This window comes from Pteronotus mesoamericanus, unplaced genomic scaffold, assembly GCF_021234165.1.
Source record: "Pteronotus mesoamericanus isolate MK-2021 breed Mesoamerican mustached bat unplaced genomic scaffold, CSHL_Meso_final contig_29, whole genome shotgun sequence".
Taxonomy (NCBI): domain Eukaryota; kingdom Metazoa; phylum Chordata; class Mammalia; order Chiroptera; family Mormoopidae; genus Pteronotus; species Pteronotus mesoamericanus.
The window spans coordinates 2,034,104-2,051,772 of NW_026555123.1; the positions used below are offsets into that span (position 1 = coordinate 2,034,104).

At 43.5% G+C, this 17,669-nt stretch overlaps 1 protein-coding gene across 1 annotated transcript in view; it reads left to right on the forward strand.

Annotated features, from left to right (window-relative positions):
* Positions 1-17,669, forward strand: part of PARP8 (poly(ADP-ribose) polymerase family member 8) — a 133,228-nt gene that overhangs the window by 77,677 nt on the left and 37,882 nt on the right. The window contains exons 6-11 of the mRNA XM_054575327.1: positions 1,309-1,386; positions 2,130-2,224; positions 11,168-11,228; positions 11,691-11,781; positions 15,153-15,219; positions 17,437-17,562. Of these exons, the coding sequence (XP_054431302.1) occupies positions 1,309-1,386; positions 2,130-2,224; positions 11,168-11,228; positions 11,691-11,781; positions 15,153-15,219; positions 17,437-17,562 (518 nt within the window). The remainder of the gene's footprint in view (positions 1-1,308; positions 1,387-2,129; positions 2,225-11,167; positions 11,229-11,690; positions 11,782-15,152; positions 15,220-17,436; positions 17,563-17,669) is intronic.

The following is a 17,669-nucleotide window of genomic DNA, read 5'->3' on the forward strand; positions in this document are numbered from 1 at the left end:
AATGAAGCGAGAACCTCGCGTCTTAGGGACCTGTTATGTGGGAAGGGGGTGGCCTAAAGTTAACTCTTGAGAAGGAAGCTCCCGTTCTAATAATAGAATGTCTTGTTTGTCTAAATAAAGTGCGTCCAAACCGACCTGGTGCTCTGTATTTTCATCAAATAATAGAGTTGACTGAGGAGCACTTACGTAACTTAGAGTTATAATAACTCTGTGCGGCTGTACGTAGTGTTGACGGGACCCTTAAAGTTCCATTTGCAGAAGACGCTGTCTAGCGAAAGCCGCCCAGGCTGGGGTATCGTCTTACTGTTATCGCTGAGTGTTACAGCAGCAAGGCACTCGGTACGGCCTCTGAGTGCTGGGCGGGGTGCACTCTGTTCTTCTTTATCCACCCCAAGGACCGCTGATTCAGCAGTACTGTTGCTGGCACCAAAACCTGTTAGCTTTTTATAAAACCCAAATTTCTTTTTCTAAGTTTTTTTTTTTTAATTTGAAATTTGGTCTAGAAATGTAGGGGTGATTATAAAACATTGTATTAATAGGTTCTTGTATGTATTTAAAGGAGGCTACATTTTCCCTAATTGTTTTAACAGTGTTGGGAATAGGGACAGTAACTAATAGTAACCGTTAGTTAATTCAGATGAATGTTCATTGTTTGTACTTTGGACACATAACAGATGTGGTTCAGTTAATTAGAAATTCAAACTTGAAGTTCAAGCACATTTAATTAAATATCTTTTTGAATCTGAAATTGAGAGCAATTTCCCTATTCTGAAAGTTTTTATAACATGGTTCACATTTGTTTTCATGATGTCATTTTTACATCATTGGATTCAAAGCGCCCTCCTCCAAACCGTCCGAAGTGCTGGCCGTGGGAGCGAGCCCCCTGCGCTGCGTGTGCCGAGGGCCTTACGCTGCCTGGGGTCCCTGCGCCCGGGAGTGAGACAGGATAGCGCTGGATGTCAACTGGAATTGGAGATTAAAACCTAAAAAAAAAGAATTAATATGCGCTTTCCCGATGTTTTAACAAATCGAAAGTTATAATCGGTTATATGCGGTATATATCTGTATATGTCAAATATTAAATTGTACAACTCAGGATATGCAAAATATGTATCTAGAGCTTAGTAAACTCACCAAACCATCTTATTACTTGTTGTTTTTTTGGCTCAAACCACACCAAGACTATTTTCACACGAAATCCAGGTGCTGTGCAAAGATCCGCCTATTACGGCCACTTGCTGCTTTCTTTTCAGAAGGAGGCAAACTAGTTTGGCCATTGAAACTGTCTTCTTGCTCTATTGTTTTAAGGAGTCAAGACAAAGTAGTACAGTGGAAGAAGATTCTGAAGGTGATAATGACTCTGAAGAGTTCTATTACGGAGGACAGGTAAGCGCCCCAGGCCCTCCGTGCACCCACCTCTGGATTAGCGTCCTGGTGGACGTTGTGCGCTCGTGACCTGAGTAAGGGACGTGGGTTGTTCCAGGTTCTGTAACTACAATACCCCTCTAACACATCTGTGTCTCATATTCTGCACTTCTTCTGAAATTAAGGTTACTTTTGCAACTTTTTGACTGTAATCATTCATTGACATTGAATTTGTCTTCCTTCATCATAGCGATTGCACACAGCGATTTTATTCTGCTTTCAGCTTTTACATTTCTTCAGCATATTGTGCTCACTCAGCTCTGAAATGATAACAATTCTAACAAAAGCATGGATTGTTAGTTTTAAATAGAAGAGGATTAACCTTTATAAACCTTTATTGAGCACTCCCATTATTCCATTCATTGTTTTCCTTTTTCTCTTATGCTAATGTAAAGTGTGTGTTGAAAAATTGTTAGGAAGAAACATCATAATTTGAAGATGCAGAAGTGGCATAGCCACATAGACGTATACATAAAATAATTCATTGTATTTTTCCGGGATAATGTTAAAACTTTAAACTGGGCAGTGAATTCTAGGATATGTGTGTATAAGGCGTCTTGCTCTGTTTCTGTAAACTTCTTGATCAACGAGGCTTTGTAACTTGGGCAGAGTAATGGGAAGGCAGTAATGAGGTGGTTTGCATATCGGTTCTTTCCGATTCCCTTCCTCGCCTGCGTCACCTCTGACCCGTCGCTGTCCCGCAGGTGAACTATGACGGTGAGCTGCACAAGCACCCGCAGCTCGAAGCCGACCTGTCGGCGGTCAGAGAGATCTACGGGCCACACGCAGTTTCTCTCAGGTAAGGAAATACCCGAGGGAGAAGAGTTAAAATTATTTGGTAAACCACGGGGATTTTCTGTTGGAGTTACTTAAGTGAAAACTTTCTTGGGCTTCATTATACTTGAAAATATTTGAGAGAGGTTAGTGTGTTTCTATTTACATAGAGTGGCATTCTTCAGTCTATATATATTTTTTTTTTTTTGGTTTTTGGTATATGGTTTGAGATTACATTGGCTGCATTAAAAAATTAGGTGTTTAGAGAGTGCGTCTGATAAAATACCAGCCGTAAGCAGTGTCAGAATCAATTCCGATAATAGATTTGGCCCGCTGGGCTCATGCTGCTACCACAACACGTTCGCGTGAACAACAAAGTGAAAAGTGCGTAGCCACTGGTAACCAGGTCATGTAGCGGGGTGTTACCTGGCCCTCAAAAATGGGGAGACATAAATCTTCAGTTATTTAATATATTATTTGGTGATAAGTTTGAGAATCACTTCTTACTAGTTTCATTCAGCCGGATAAGTTTGAGAATCACTTCTTACTAGTTTCATTCAGCCGACCCCCACCCTCCTTATTTACCTTTCTTTTCTCTCCTTAATTTAAGAAGCCCCTTCCCCGCCACCCGGCAGCGGCCTTCCGTGGCCTGGTCTGCCTGCCTCAGATCCCTGTTCTTTGCCTAAAGGGTAGTCCGCTTCCAGCTCTGGCCTTTTCCACCACTCAAACCAGAAACGTTCTGGTTGTCTGCATATGCCGAATTCCCACTTGACTCTGGGCATTTGTACAAGCAGTTTTCTTAAGAAAGAACACTCCCCCGCCTCCCGGCCCCCACTGCGGGCTGTATTCCAGCCCCTTCCCAAGGTCTGCTTTCCTCTGCGCCTTCGTCCAAGCTCCCTACAGGCGACTGAGTGACTCCGCCCCCGGACCCCCACCACGTTTGGCTTTTATCCACCTCTGCCTTGTAATGTGTGAGTTTACTTCTTCCCCTCTAGACTCCGAACCCTGCGGGTGCTGGGCGGCGCCCTGTTTTGTTGCTGGCTCTGCTTCGTTTGGTCTGGTTCTCAGTCACGCCTGTATTCGGGTGTTTAGCGTAGCACAGGATGCGTTGGAACGGCAGCCTGCCACATTCTTGGTGGTTTTCAGGGGCCACGTCCGCGACCCGGTGACATTCTTTTCCGTGGCCATACCTGGATTTTGAGATGCCACAGAAGTACTTTTAGTTTAGTTTACATTTAACTGTAGAAACAGAAACTCACAGGCACCGGCAGCCTAAATGGGTGGGGGTTGTGCACCCACACGCCACCCCCACGTGCAGATATACTAGGCTGGAATTGAGGGAGAGCAATTGGGATTATATGAGAAAGGCATATGTTTGCAGCTTTCAAAGTTTGAGCAAATTAGCTGTGATCATTTCATGGTTGACTCCTGCTATGGCTCCAGGGTAGGGAACGCGGCTATCCAGTGTGTTTTGGAGTGAATGAATGAAGAGGGCCGCAAAGACTATCGATAAACAGTCCAAAACAATGACTAATTTTTTAACTTTAGTTGAAAGCTTAAAACTTTAATCACAGTAATTTACCCCCCTCCCACACTAAAAAAAAAAAAAAGTCTGTGGGATATAATTAATTATATAACACAACACAGTCTTCAACGTCTTTTCATTTGAAATACGTATTTTTGTTTAGCGGACTACCGTAGCCCAGATTGACTGCTTGTATAGTTTAAACTTTTTTTAGAAAAGATTTTATTTATTTTTAGAGGGGGGAAGGCAGGGAGAAAGAGAGGGAGAGGAATACCGATGTGCAAGAGACGCACGCTGACGGGTCGCCTCCCCCACGCCCCATCCGGGGACGCAGTCCAGGCCTGAGCCCTGGCCAGGAATCCGACCGGGGGGCCTTTTGGTTTTGAGGATGATGCCCAACCTGCTGAGTCACACCAGTCAGGGCCAGTTTGAATCTTTCTAAAACACATTATTTCCGTGTCGTCTAGACCGCAATTACACTGCCATGTATATATGATATTTTAGTTTTTTCACTAGGCACTTATTAACTACCTATGATCATCTCCAGTAGTGTTTTCCATTATTAATACAATTACTGATAATTTTTCAGCCATTGAAATTAGACAAATAATTGGAATTTTATTTAAATGAAGCCTCTGAAGTCAAAAATGGTTGTGATTAGTTTTCCCCCTTGCTTATTTCACTTAAAAGTTTTGATCCCATTCAAGCCTTAACGAATGCAAGCCATGCTCTTGCCTGCTCCGGATTTCCTCTAGCTATAGAGGATGTTTCCAGAATACACACACCCCAGAGGCCTAATGATATAAAGGTGAATCTCAGCAGGGCAAGTTTGATTTACTTAAAATAAATAAGAACGAATTTACTGTCTAGTCCCAAATACTGAGGGCTGGACACATGGGAAAGGGAGTAGTTAGACATAAGGTCTTAGCCTCATCTTCCTTGCAGAGTTCTAAGTGTATTGAAAACAGGCTGTTCTAATTAGCTGTTCTTTTACTTAATTGAGGTTTATAAGAACTTAATGGAGTTTGACGAGCAAGAGTCCCTCAATATGCATAATAGGCTCTCCGGTGTCACTTTCCTCACGTGACAGCTAATGAGGAAGGCAGCTAACCACATCTGAGTTCTCCGGCGGGGGTGGGGACATCCCAGGTCTCCTTGACGGACACGCAGCCGTCTTGAGAGTTTAGAGGAGGGTGTAGGAAGAGGGACTTCCATAAAGCAGGTGATCTCCGCCCTGCCTGGCCGTATCTGAAGGCGGAACTCAGGGTTGCTGGCAATTCCGACTCGCAGGCTTCTGGATAGGAAGCGAGTTAGGTCTCGGAGGATCATGCTTAACCCGGAATGAGTCTGAATGTGTCTCAGCTGGAGTCATGCAACCAAATGAGGAGAGTTTGTGTTTTTCATCATAAATTTACTTTTCTAGTCATGTATTTATTTTTTTAAAAATGGTGATTAGTGTCATCTGAAAACAGTTTGAGATTCATTCTTTTGAAGGGAAGGGACTTCCAAGTTACAGAATTCTCATTTGGTCAGGAATGAAGTGATTCTGATAATTTGCTTGTGAGGCTTCAAGCCGGCTCCCCGTATAAAGTGCGTTTTGCTGTACGACATGCCACCTTCCATTTAAAAAATGGAAGCCATGTGAGTAATGTCGTGACTGATGTTGCATGTAGATTGGAAGATGGTGACCGTTGTGTGTGCTTTGATTGCTTTTGTGGGTGGACGTTTGTAATAGGGCCTTTCGGAGTTGGTATTGGGGGGGGCAGGCCGAGGATTTTTTAAGATCTGAGGAGGCTATACTACTGTCCGAAGGCCTGCCACCCAGACATACGTCTCCAGAGAGAGAGAAAGGGAAGGGGAGATCTTCCACAAAGAGCAGGGTGGAGCTCTTGCATTTCTCCGGATTTCTAGATTTCCCTTTGCACAGCGACCCGCCGGGCGGCTGACGGGCCTCCGGCCCTCCTCTGGCCTGGGGCCTGGCGTGGACTGTGGTCCCCACCCGCCTCCCGTGAGTGTGCACACACAGCCCATTCGGGCCAGCACAGTGTGAGCACAGTGCTGGGCGCGAATCCTGTGTCCTCTGGGCCCCATCCCAGTGCCGCTCAGTGACTGCGGTGAGCAGCACCCTCCCCCTGGTCCAGTTGTAACCATGTGGTGTGAGTGAGGTTTTAAATCCTGTTTTGTTCTAAACATGGAGATTTTGAGGACGTTTCTCCCTGGCACAACCTACATTGAAGTTTGCCTTTTGTTGTCAAAAGAGGGACTTGGACCGGGCATTGATAGTGTCCTTTCCCGCATGTTCTGTCTCCCCCTCGCGCCTCTGGAGCCGAGGAAAAAGGCAGTCTGACTCTGAGAAGTGGGGGGCCCCGAAGACGGGGAGGGGGCGCACAGAACACAGACGCAAAGGGGACTGTGTTCTTGAGAAACCCTGCGCGTAATCTAGGTGTGAGCTTCAGCACGTCAGACCCCAGGCGGTCACCTCGGCTCCCAGGGCCCGTGCCTTCTTCAAGCAAAGGCAAGGTTTTAAGCTGAGGACAGAGGTGTAGCAACTGCTCATGCTCTATCTCGTATTCACTGTTACTGTATATGGGCCTGGACTTAATTTTTTAACTTCTCCTCTGCCCTGTTGTCCTGTAGAGAAGTTCAAAGCTGCTTTGGCGGCGGCCGGCCCTGCAGATGCTTTAATCTGCCAGGATCCTTCCTGATGCCTGCGCCTGCCCAGCCCGGGGCCCACGCACAGACTGCGCTCCCGCACGGGGCACGGCGCACACTGCGCCGGCCTGCGGAGACAGGCAGGCAAGCTGTGGGTTTCAGGTGTCCCAGGACGGTGTCTGTTTCTTCACGAAATGCGTTTCTCTTCAAACTACAACCGACCAGTTGTTGAAGGCAGAAGTAGCTACCCAGCAATGGAGGTTTATTTCCCAAGCAGCTTCGGTAGAGTTTCATGCCTGTGAGTACGCACATGTAATTCTCTGGACAGTTAATAAAGGAAGGCTAGATAGCTAGAGTACATTTTTACAACCAGCACAATTGCTGCTAGTTTTGGTGCGGTAGTATTATAAAACATGGCCATTGTGTAATGAGTAAGCTGTAGTTGTGGAGAGAAAGGAGAAGCAACCCAGCCTGTCTAATGTTCAGTCTATGACGCGTATCTATGTGATGTCTCATCGGTGAGGATGTTGTGTTGATTAGTTCCAGTAAAAAGAGAATGAATTGCCAAGAATTCTCACACAAAGTGTCCTCAAAAATATATGTTCATAGAAAAATATACATTATATACAGGGTGGGGCAAAGTAGGTTTATAGTTGTATGTGAAACAGTCTCTTCTTGTATTATTATTTATTAATTAGCGTATTATTTGACATGAACAACTGTAAGCCTACTTTTGCCCCACCCTGTTCTTAAATAAACTAGGTCAGATGTAAATACGCAAAACTAAATAGCCAGTTGGGAAGCTGTGCCGCTTCAAGGAGCGGCCAGGAGGTCTGGGGAGAAATCTACGGGGCAGTGCCTTTCACACCCTTAGTTTCAGACTGACCCAGCTGCCTCGGATCGTTTCTGGGGCGTTCCCCTCACCTTTAGACGGTATTCAAGTTCAGCCTGATGTGATGTGAATAGATACAGGCTGTGCACGAGTTTATTTTGAGTTATTATAAACCCCAGACAGCATCTAGGACAGAATCAGCCACTTCGCCTCACAGTTGAAGTTGCATTCATACCGCAAGTGTGTGGCTCACTTCTGCTTGCTGTTCATCAGATCAGCTTTTGGCCACTATTGAACATCATTCAGATCGGAACGAGCCTGTTGACCCGACACTGTGTCTGGAAAAACCGTAATCACGCTTTGTGATCCCCCAGTGCAAACGGAGTGGCTGGCGTTGTGTGAAAAGGGAAGCACAGCAGAAATTGGTTTGCATATACGCAGTGTTTTTGTGCATGCTTTGAAGTGTGGCATAAAAATAAGAGTCCCTATTTACCAATCTGCACCTGCACGGCGCAGGTGATCGCAAACCTTTATGCCTCTGGCTCCCTCACATTCTGGCCTGTGGAGGTCTGTGCCCTGCTCCGGCGCCTGGAACTATCCTTTCATTTCCTTTGAAAGAAGTAGATAATGGTAGAAATTGGGAAGATACTAACTTCTAACCAAAAAAGCGTTGAAGGAATCATGTAAGGGAGACTTCGATATTCATACAGGGAAGGTTTTTTAAAAAATGTATGCTGCATTCTGACTCATAACTTCACAGAGTCTGTCGAAGTGGCCTGGAAATCCCTGTGTGAAGAGAAGAGCTGTGCATAAGGCCCTTCCTGATTTTCCTCTCGGATTTCTGTCTGTCTGCCTCTGCATATGCCACGCCCTGCTATCATACATAAATCCAAACAAAGGTTATTCTTCCCTCTGCCACTGGCAGAGATGGAAGGAAAAAAATGCCTGCAGACAAGGAGGCTGCAGGGGAAGGCTGACTGCAATAACCTGGCTGGAATGATCGGAAATCGATTTAACCTTTTAACATGGCAATTAAACAAGATACGTGGGTCAAGACTCCCAAATAGAGCTATACCATTTATTTTGCTCAATAATTCTAGAAATTCTTCTGTGAGAAGGATGCACATAGATTTTTATCCAGAGAGCTCTTTATCAACATTTATAGTGTAAGAAAAGAAAGCAACTTAATGTTGTCTTATGAAATTCTATTTCTACAAATACAGCCACTTAAATTTATGACTTAGAAAAATATTCCATACTATAGAAACAGCACCCCCAGGAAAAGTGGGAGAGCAGGACAAAAGTCTTTACATACTGTTTTATACTTCATATACTCTGTGTGTTATATGACAGGGGAGTATATGACAGCGTCCGGAGTGAGACAGGAGCCGACGCGTCGCCTCTGAGTGGGGTTCCAGTTCTCACTTCTACTTTTTGTTCGTCTCATTTAATGTAATGAGCCTACATTACATCTATAATCAGAAAAAGTATGTTTTAAGAAAATACATAACACATTTTATAAAGTAAGTTCTGCCCACTATTTAGTTATTATATAAGTACTCTTTTTCCTTTGTGTCCCTTATTTCTGTTTTATAGGGGGGAAAAAGGAATTTTAGTTTCCATACTTTTTTTGTAAGTCCTTGCTCAGTTAAGTATAGTATATTTGAACATTTCCCTCAGGATACTAGATATTTTTATATCAACTCGGTTAGTAATCGGTAATTTTAAAATGTCATGTCCACGTGCTATAGTGTAAGAATTTCCTCATTACTCGGTGTTTGTTTTGTTCCCCGATTTTGCATTACACGTGTCCTCCCGGGTGCAAGTTCGTCCTGCGGCCCTTTCCTCAAGGAGGCCACCGACGCCGGGGCCTCCCCGCCCCACAGCGGTGGCTTTGCGGTGGTGGCGTTAGTGATCCGCCCGCACCCACATTCAGTGGCTCTTTCTTAAACTTGCCTCACTATGGAGATTTGACTTCTTACATTTATGAATAATTTGCTGGTGTTGACGGTCAGCAAATTCTGACCACTGGGCCTTGGGCCCTGCTTTTCAACAGCCCAGGAGCTACACATGGTGCTTGCTTTTTAAAAGGGTTGTAAAAAAAAAGAAAAAGAGGGGTATGTGGCAGAGCCTCTGTGTGGCCTGAAAAGCCTAAAATATTTATGTGTTGACCTTCACAGGGAGGTTTACTGAGCCCCGAACCAGAGGTGTGAAAGAAGTGATTCATGGGCGTGGTTTTTATTCTTGCCTTAGTTCCTGTATAATTTCATATCTAAATTGGTGTATTTTTGTATCTAAATTTACATATCATGTCTGAATTTGCATATTGTTAGGAAGGTTCTCACTTCGAATAACACAGATGTTTTGACACATGCAATTTTTAAAAAATTAATTGCTATGTGAATAATTTTTATCCCTTAACCTTTAAAAGCATAACCAAGAAAGAATAAGAAGTACAATTTTGTAAATAATGAAAATGCACTCATTATTTTAATGTGTTTTTAAGGCGAGAATGGAGAAAGCAGGGCGTCAAAGTTACTATATTCTAGTATGCTGTAGTTTTGGGTCCTAGATTATCAAAAGTAAAAAGACTACTTAGATTCTTTTATTTATGAAATTACATAAGCCAGTTAATCATTAAATATGCCTTCTCTGAATCCTGTGAAAGTGCCACAATTTTATACTCCATTAGCATTACCTGAATATACATAAAATACACAGAAATTTTCATTGAGCACTTACGATGTACCAGATATTGTACTGGAGGGTGTTGAAGTTGGACATAAACTCAGTATCTCAGTTTTCCATTTGCTCTTTACCTGCCCTTTGACAAATTGTCCTTTCCTAACCTCAGTTTTCTCATTTGCAAGTGAGGATGGTAATAGTCTTCTTGCCGGAAGGCTACGAGGAGGCCATAATGTGATCATCCATTCACGTACGACCCGGTTTCCCACCTGAGTGATAGTTTATTGACTGCCCAACGAAGGAAGCACTCGCGTGACTAGATGGGACGTAGGCCTTCGAAGGCCCGCCCTGCTGCAGAGTGGCGGTGGCTGGCCGGCCTTACCGCGTGGGGCCTCGGTCCCCGCGTTCATAAATGAGTGCGCAGTGGTCACACGTGTGTAAAGTCCTGAGCACAGGGTTGGGCACAGAGTGCTCCGTCAATATTGACCATTTGCTTCTGTCATTTCTGTTATCTTTGTACTTGTTCCCCTCACTATGTACAGCCTTTGTAACCAAAATTGTATAAAAATCCCAAAAATAGAGATGCGTGGGTATGGAGAATATAAAAACCATTGTTTTTATACTCTTTTGTTAACTTAAAAAAAAAAAAAAAGGTGTTGGTTTGTGGCACTCCCCGGGCTGGAGGACAGTTGGTCTTCATAATGTCTTCCTGTGGAACACAGCTCGTGTTACTGGTTTTAACTTTGATAAATCAGACGTTCAGAGCTGCCTATCAAAACACAGTGACCCTGAAGTGGTAGAGTGCCCGGGTCAGCTTCGGAACCACGGGTGTCTAATGGGAAAGGAAAACCCATGGGCACGTTGTTGTGGCAGTAAATCCTTTCCCCACCCATTCTTCATGCGCAAAACTCCCTTCTTGCCCCCAGAAGCAGCTCTGCCTCCTTAGGGAGCACAGCGAAAACAGAGGTCACATGAGAAGAGTGTTCGATTGGCCACGGGGACCCGGGGACGTTTGAAGCTGTGAACCAAAAAACTCCCGAAGTGACGCGTGCAGAGGCATGTGGATGCAGATGGGAGGCTGTCTCCAGGGTCCCAGCGGGTCGCAGGAAGTGACAGTCCCTCTGGGCGGAGGCCCTAACTCAGTCCACAGTCAGTTTGGAGCTATCTGGAAATCGGGGATCAGAATTCATGATTCAGTTTTTAATTTAAAATAACCTAGGACCCACTGTCTTTTAAGGAAATTGAAAAAAATTGATGTTAATCTTTGCTTTCAGGGAATATGGAGCCATTGACGATGTAGATATTGATCTGCATATTGATGTTAGCTTTCTTGATGTGAGTATCAATGTATGCAATATGATGGCTACATTTAAAAAAACATTCATTTTTATTGAACTTCATTTGTGTATCTCTTCTAATACTTTTAGTAACATATTGGCTTTTTCAGAGTGATTTATGAAGAAATGCAATATGACTCATTCAAGAAACAGATTTTATATATATATGTATTTGTGTTCATTCTTATTACATATCCTCATATTTACAGTGTAGCACTTAGCGTAGAACTCTACTTTAAAATAGCACTTCAGTATTTCTTAAGTTTTCATTTTTACTTTCATATGAGAAGGCAAAAATTAAAAGTTCTTTAGTTTTTCTTGTAAACCAGTAGATTGAGATAATTTGTAGGCCTTATATAGTTCTTCAAACTAAGTTAAAAAAATATTTTTAATTGGGAAGATACATTAAAAACTAAAAGATGACTAATTCATCTTCAAAATGCATTTTATTTTTGCACAGGAAGAGATTGCTGTGGCTTGGGAAGTGATCCGAACAGAACCTATAATTGTCCGACTACACTGTTCCCTTACGCAGTATTTAAATGGCCCAGGTGAGCTTTATTTCACTATTATTTTGAATATTAACTAGTTGTGCATTGTGCATTAAGCAACATGACTGTGATTTGGTAATTCTGAGTATAATTGCAGCTATCTTGATAAAGATATTTCAGTATACCTGCATCCTTACAAAGATGGTTTATTGATAGTGTAACAGCAAGAGGAACATACAGTTGTATCGATTTCAGAAGTTGACAAGTTGATGTGAAATAAGCACATTAAAACCTCAAAGATCTGTACATATAGTAGAAGCTCAGTAAGTATATTTTGAGTGGCCCTTAGATTTAGGTGTCTCTGAGATTCAATTTTAATGTATATTTTTCTCACCTTTAATTATGGATGAATTTAAACTAAATGTAACATCTTTCTGGTTTTGAAAATGGAAATTATAATAATAGTTTTGTTTTCCAATACCTTCAAGGATGGTTTTGCTATCTTTCAACTGATAGCTACTTCTGACAAGGGATCCTATTGTACATCTTTCCAAGACTTACTGGATTAAATTCCTTTTCTCCTACCTGCTAACCTGCTTTTATGTCATTGTTTTGTTGTTCCTTCTTCATCTACTCACCTTGATATACACAGATTGGATCTAACACCTCTGTCTTCCATATACTGTATTTTGCTGTGTATAATGTGCACGTTTTTGCCCAAATTTTGAGGGCAATATAAGGATGCACATTATACGTGGGTATAATGATCACATATCGTGGATCTAACAATGAGTCTGTATAATCCGGTGTATAATGCGCACAAAAACGCGGGTGTGCGTTATGCACGGGAACACACTAACTGCTCCTGGGAGAAACCACTGTTTTTTATTATTTATCTTAGTCTTTCATCCTTTACCTCTGAGTATTTTATACATTTTTTTTTCCATTTGTCTTATACTCCCTTAAGTGAGTTTTTCATGAGTCAGTCTCTGATGTAACGTTTCCCTTCTATTTTTAGTATAACTACCATCTTTACTAATACCCTAGAATTTCCTCTTTTTCCTTAATTGCTTTCGTTTTATTTATGCAGTATTGTTCTGAATTTTGTGAACATCAGTCAGTGGTTGTCCAAGGTTGATTATTTTATTCCTGTAGATGGACTTCTGTTTTGCTCAGGGTTGAAGCAGGAGTTGAAATGTACTTTCAGATATCACTGTAATTTATGTCTAATTACTTTCATTAAGAAGGAGGAAGGAAGAATTGCATGCTTGCTCACTCCGTTCCACGGACTTTAGTCCTGAGATCCGAGAGCGGGGGTGGGGCCCCTGGGGCCGCCGGCCCCACTTCCCCAAGCACGTCCCTGCTCTGCACCAACGGCGCAGGGGGGCTTCCCCATCGGGCACAGCGGGGCTTCGCCTCCCGGACAGGCCCCGGCTCCCCCACCCCGCCCCTGCCCCGCACTGACCCTGCGGCGTGGCTGGTGTGCGCACCCCGCGGCCCAGCCACACCGCCTCAGGGCAGAAGCACTTTGTCCTGCAGTGGATGCTCCCACAGGACCAGGCTGAAGCTCGGACTTGACCCTTTTCCTGTCTCCCCCCCCAGATTGGTTTCTCCTGGGAGCCATTCCACAGTACATTCTTTGCCCCCAAGTCTTCACTCGGGGTCTTACCGGACCTCCCAGGGTGGGCCACAGGGCAGGAAAGAGGTCCGCGTCTGCTTCAGGAGGAAGCGCGCCTGTCTAGCCCTTCAGGAAGCCGCCGTGGGGCGCGTGTTTGGGGATGTATTGGGTGTGTCTGCCTTAGCTTCCTCCCCCCTCTTTCAGAGAGGGCAGGGTTGGGGCCAGCGCTGCAGGGCTCTTACCATGGTTCCATCCGTCCCTTTGTAGCAGAATTCTCTGCACGCTTCTCGCGTGGGGTTGGCCTTGGTTCAGGTTCTCGTCCTTCCCTGGTGCCCCCTGTCGTGGCCACACACAGTTGCGAGGAGGCTTGTCCCAGACCGGTACCCGCGCTGCCCTTTTAGGAGGAAACGTCCCCCAAGGTTGTCTTTCTCTTAGGGAAAATTCAAGGGAAAAAATGCAGTTTAAAAGGGGCATTACTGGGAAATACAGGACAGCCGCAAGAGGCGGTGATACTAAAAAGGAACAAGTTTATTATTTCAGGAAAAAATAACATGGGTTCATTTTGCTTTAAGATTTGTATTATTGCAAACAAAGAAAAAGGTGGAAAAGTACCTCTTGACCGTTTTTGTAATATGTCTTTAAGGGGTATTTATAGTAAAATTAACTTGAAAAAAAGTATGGCTGATACAAGGTTTAGACTGACCTCGTTAAGTGTTCTTTTTGAAAAACATTTATTGCTAGGTTTTGGGAATGTATGAATCACACTGCGTGAGCTATATTTGGCTAGGGCTAATCTGACCACATATCTGAGTGAACAGGAGCGATAAAGATTTGAAGAAATACACTTCCTTATCCACTTTGAAATTAAAGATAAGGATTATCTTTATTGTACATGGGGAAATACACTCTAAGTAAAAAGAAATGATGGTTATGATTTTCATGGTGTTATATAATATATATTTTTGCAGAATTGTTGGTAAGTCTGGTTTCTGATCTCAAGGATAGCGATGCTTTTACTTTAAAGTGGTCAACAACTAACATTAAAAGGGTTTTCTGTGTAGATCATTTTATTTGGGTACCTCTATGTCTACACGATCAGAGTACTGGAATGATTTCCACAGATCTTAAGCAGCCCTTTCCAACCTAAATTGTATGACACAAGGAAGGATGGAGTAAGTTTCACCTTTTTAAAAATATGAACATATGCTACCAGTATATTCTGTGAAATACTCTTTAAAACCATTGACTGGCGAGTGGTGAGTGACTTTCCTGAGAGGTTATGAACTTCACATGCATAGTTATTAACTTACAGAAATGGTCCAAACACGAAGCCCACGACGGGGTGTGCGGTGAACAGCACGGTCCCCTGCCTCCCTCTCGTCCTCTGGGTCTGTGAGAGGCGTGGGTTTACACAAACCCCTCTTCCCCTGAGAATAGTGCGCACTCTCCTACCCATGGCTGCGTACACTTACTGCCTATATTTTGAAGATTCATCGTTCATTATTATACACATCAAACATTTATAAACACACACATTATACCTTAGTCTGTAACAAGTAATAATGAAGAATGATCTTCAAAACCACGGCGTGCAAAGCAGAAAAGTGATGGGTAGTGCCGTGTGTACGCCATTTTTAAATGTGTATATGTGACCTATTATGCCATATATAAATATGTGTTTGTGTAACACTTCTTCTGTGTGTAACATTCTTAGATGTATACACGCAGAGTTACGTGCATCACTTCCCTTGTTTGTCCTGGCTGGTGGGTGAGCTTCAACTCCACATTCTGACTGATTTGTTTTTCTTTGCAGTGCCCACTGTTGATGTCTTTCAGATTTCCACCAAAGAGCGGTTTGGATTGGGGCATCAGCTGAAAAAGTAAGTTTTCTAAAGAATGAAAAGCCACTTTCTGTGAAAGAGAACCGAGCTCTCCCTTGCTTGCTGTTCCCCCGCGTCGTGAAGTGAGCGCCCCGTGTGCCGGCGGAGCCTGAGGCCAGAGCTGGGCCCGGTCCCCCGTGGCCTCCCACGGCTGGCGCCGCGCCCGCGGCGGCTGCCGGGGAGGTCGAGGATGCAGGTGCCCGCGTCTCCCAGGGCACGCGCAGGGGGAGCCGGGCCTGGGGGCCTGTTTTCTGCCTTCGGGTCTCTGCTGTGAGTCACCCTGAGGTGGCTGGTCAGCAGTGCAGTCTTCCTGCTCCCGGCCATGCCTGACTTTCTCCCCCGTGGGTTCTAGTGACGAAGGTTCTAGTGACGGTGCCCGCTGCTTGTTCCTGGTGCTTAGGGGCGGGAACGGTCGCCAGGGAGTCGCGCCCCATGTTCTCGCAGTGACACCTTTGAGAATGTCCTTTTGTAAAGAAGCCCATTACTTTGTGTTTGGGCCTTAACTCATATAATGAACTGATTTATCCCTTGGAAACATAAATTTACCCCACTTGCACTGACTTCTGAAACATGGGGCATACCTCAATTAGTCACAGTCAAACTCTAACCTGAATAAATTCCATACTTACTAAAATATTAGCTTTAAGAATTTGTATTTATGGAGATGTCCAAGGATTACATATTCTTCTGAATACAGCTCTATGCTGTAATATGACATTGAAATCTTGGTGCAAGCTTGGATGAAAGAGATCTTCAAAAATTAAGTGTAAAAAAAAACCTTCTCTTCTGGGCTCAGAGGTGACTTTACAGCGAATGGGAATCTTGCAACATTATCACAGTTCCACACCGTCCTTCCTCACTACCTCTGCCGCCAAACAGACCCCGAATAATTCCGCACGAGGCAGCCTCTGCCCCTCACCTAGGCCATTAGGCAAGGCTGGGCAGTAAGTGTGAGCACTGTGCTTTCTGTTGGTGTGGGTCAGTTTGGCAACACCTGGAGGATTTTGAGGAATTAATGTTGGCTTAGTGCCAAGAGCCACACCTGTCCTTTTCAGTAACATATGTTCACATGGGTCGATTCCTATTTGATAATAGAGGTGTGATCGCTGTCATTTTATCGTACAGGCAGATTTTGTTTCCTTATGTGTGAACATGTGCAACAATAGCTACTTCCTGTCGGTGTCCTGAGAATTAAAGAGGAAAAAAAAATCTATGTCTGAGGTTCATATTTTACTTCCTGGTATATTGTAAATTGTAAACAAATAATAACACCATTTTTTTTCCATTCCAAAAGCAGTCTGTGTTACAAATAACTGAAAAGAATGTGAAAAACCAACAATGCTGGATTATCTTGAAAGACAATCAGAACATTTAGTTTATTGCACACATAATGCTTAATTGTAAAAGTTCCTGTCTCCTTAAGTATCAAACCTAAAGGGCCCATCGTCCCCAAAAGATGGGATACAGAGAGGGTACTACAGCTTGAGACCCTCCTCAGAAAACAGTGCTGGGTCTATATCCACAGCTGACGGGCCAGAATTCTTCACCCGAGACCAGGAGGAAGTGGCCTTGACTTAGGGCACATTGAGGTCAGGGGTTACCAAATTCCTGAGAATTAAAAAAAAACAAAAACAACAACAACATCATATTTATAGGCGAAGAGGGCTGTGCTGAAGGTAAAATTTACTGATCTCAGGTTTATCTATGAAATCGGTGTCACCTGGCTTAGTTTTAAAATCATACAGTTTTATTCTGTTTTACTTCTCAGGAAGAAAAACAGGCAAATCAACTAAAAAGAAATTGATGTTGTTTATATCTTAATAAAATTGTAGTTATTAATAAAAATTTTTCAAACTGCATGACTGGCACCAAGAAAATAATTCAGATTTTATTTTACCACTTCAGCCAAATTCATTCATCCTGTGCTGTCAATGTATAATCTTTAGAAATCTCTTTATATCCTTCTTTTATTAATTCTTGTCATTGATATTTTAACTATACGATGGTAATGTATTAATAATTCATAAAGTCATAAGCGTTTTCTGTATGATGCTTTTTTACGTGCAAAGGCATCTTGTATGAATCTAAAGTAGCATCTCACTAATCACTGTGTTTGTTTTCCTTTGATAAAAGCTGTCTTTCCATAATAAATACTAAAATCTGCCACTAAATTACCCTGGGACTGCTCGTTCTAACACGCTTCCTTCGGGTTGACAGGATCATGCAGACGTTTGTCACGCAGCAGTGGAAACAGAGCAAAGAGAAATCCAGTTGCCTGCACAGCAAGAAGCTGTCGGAGAAGAAAGCCAAGTCCCCCCTGCATTTGTTTTCTACCCTGCGCAGGTGGGTGGCGGGTTCTCCATGTTCCCAAGCGCTGCGCGTGTGGTTCCCCTGTTACTCAGTTCAGAGCAGCCTGTCCTCCTCTTGCATCAGAGAAGGGAATAAAATAC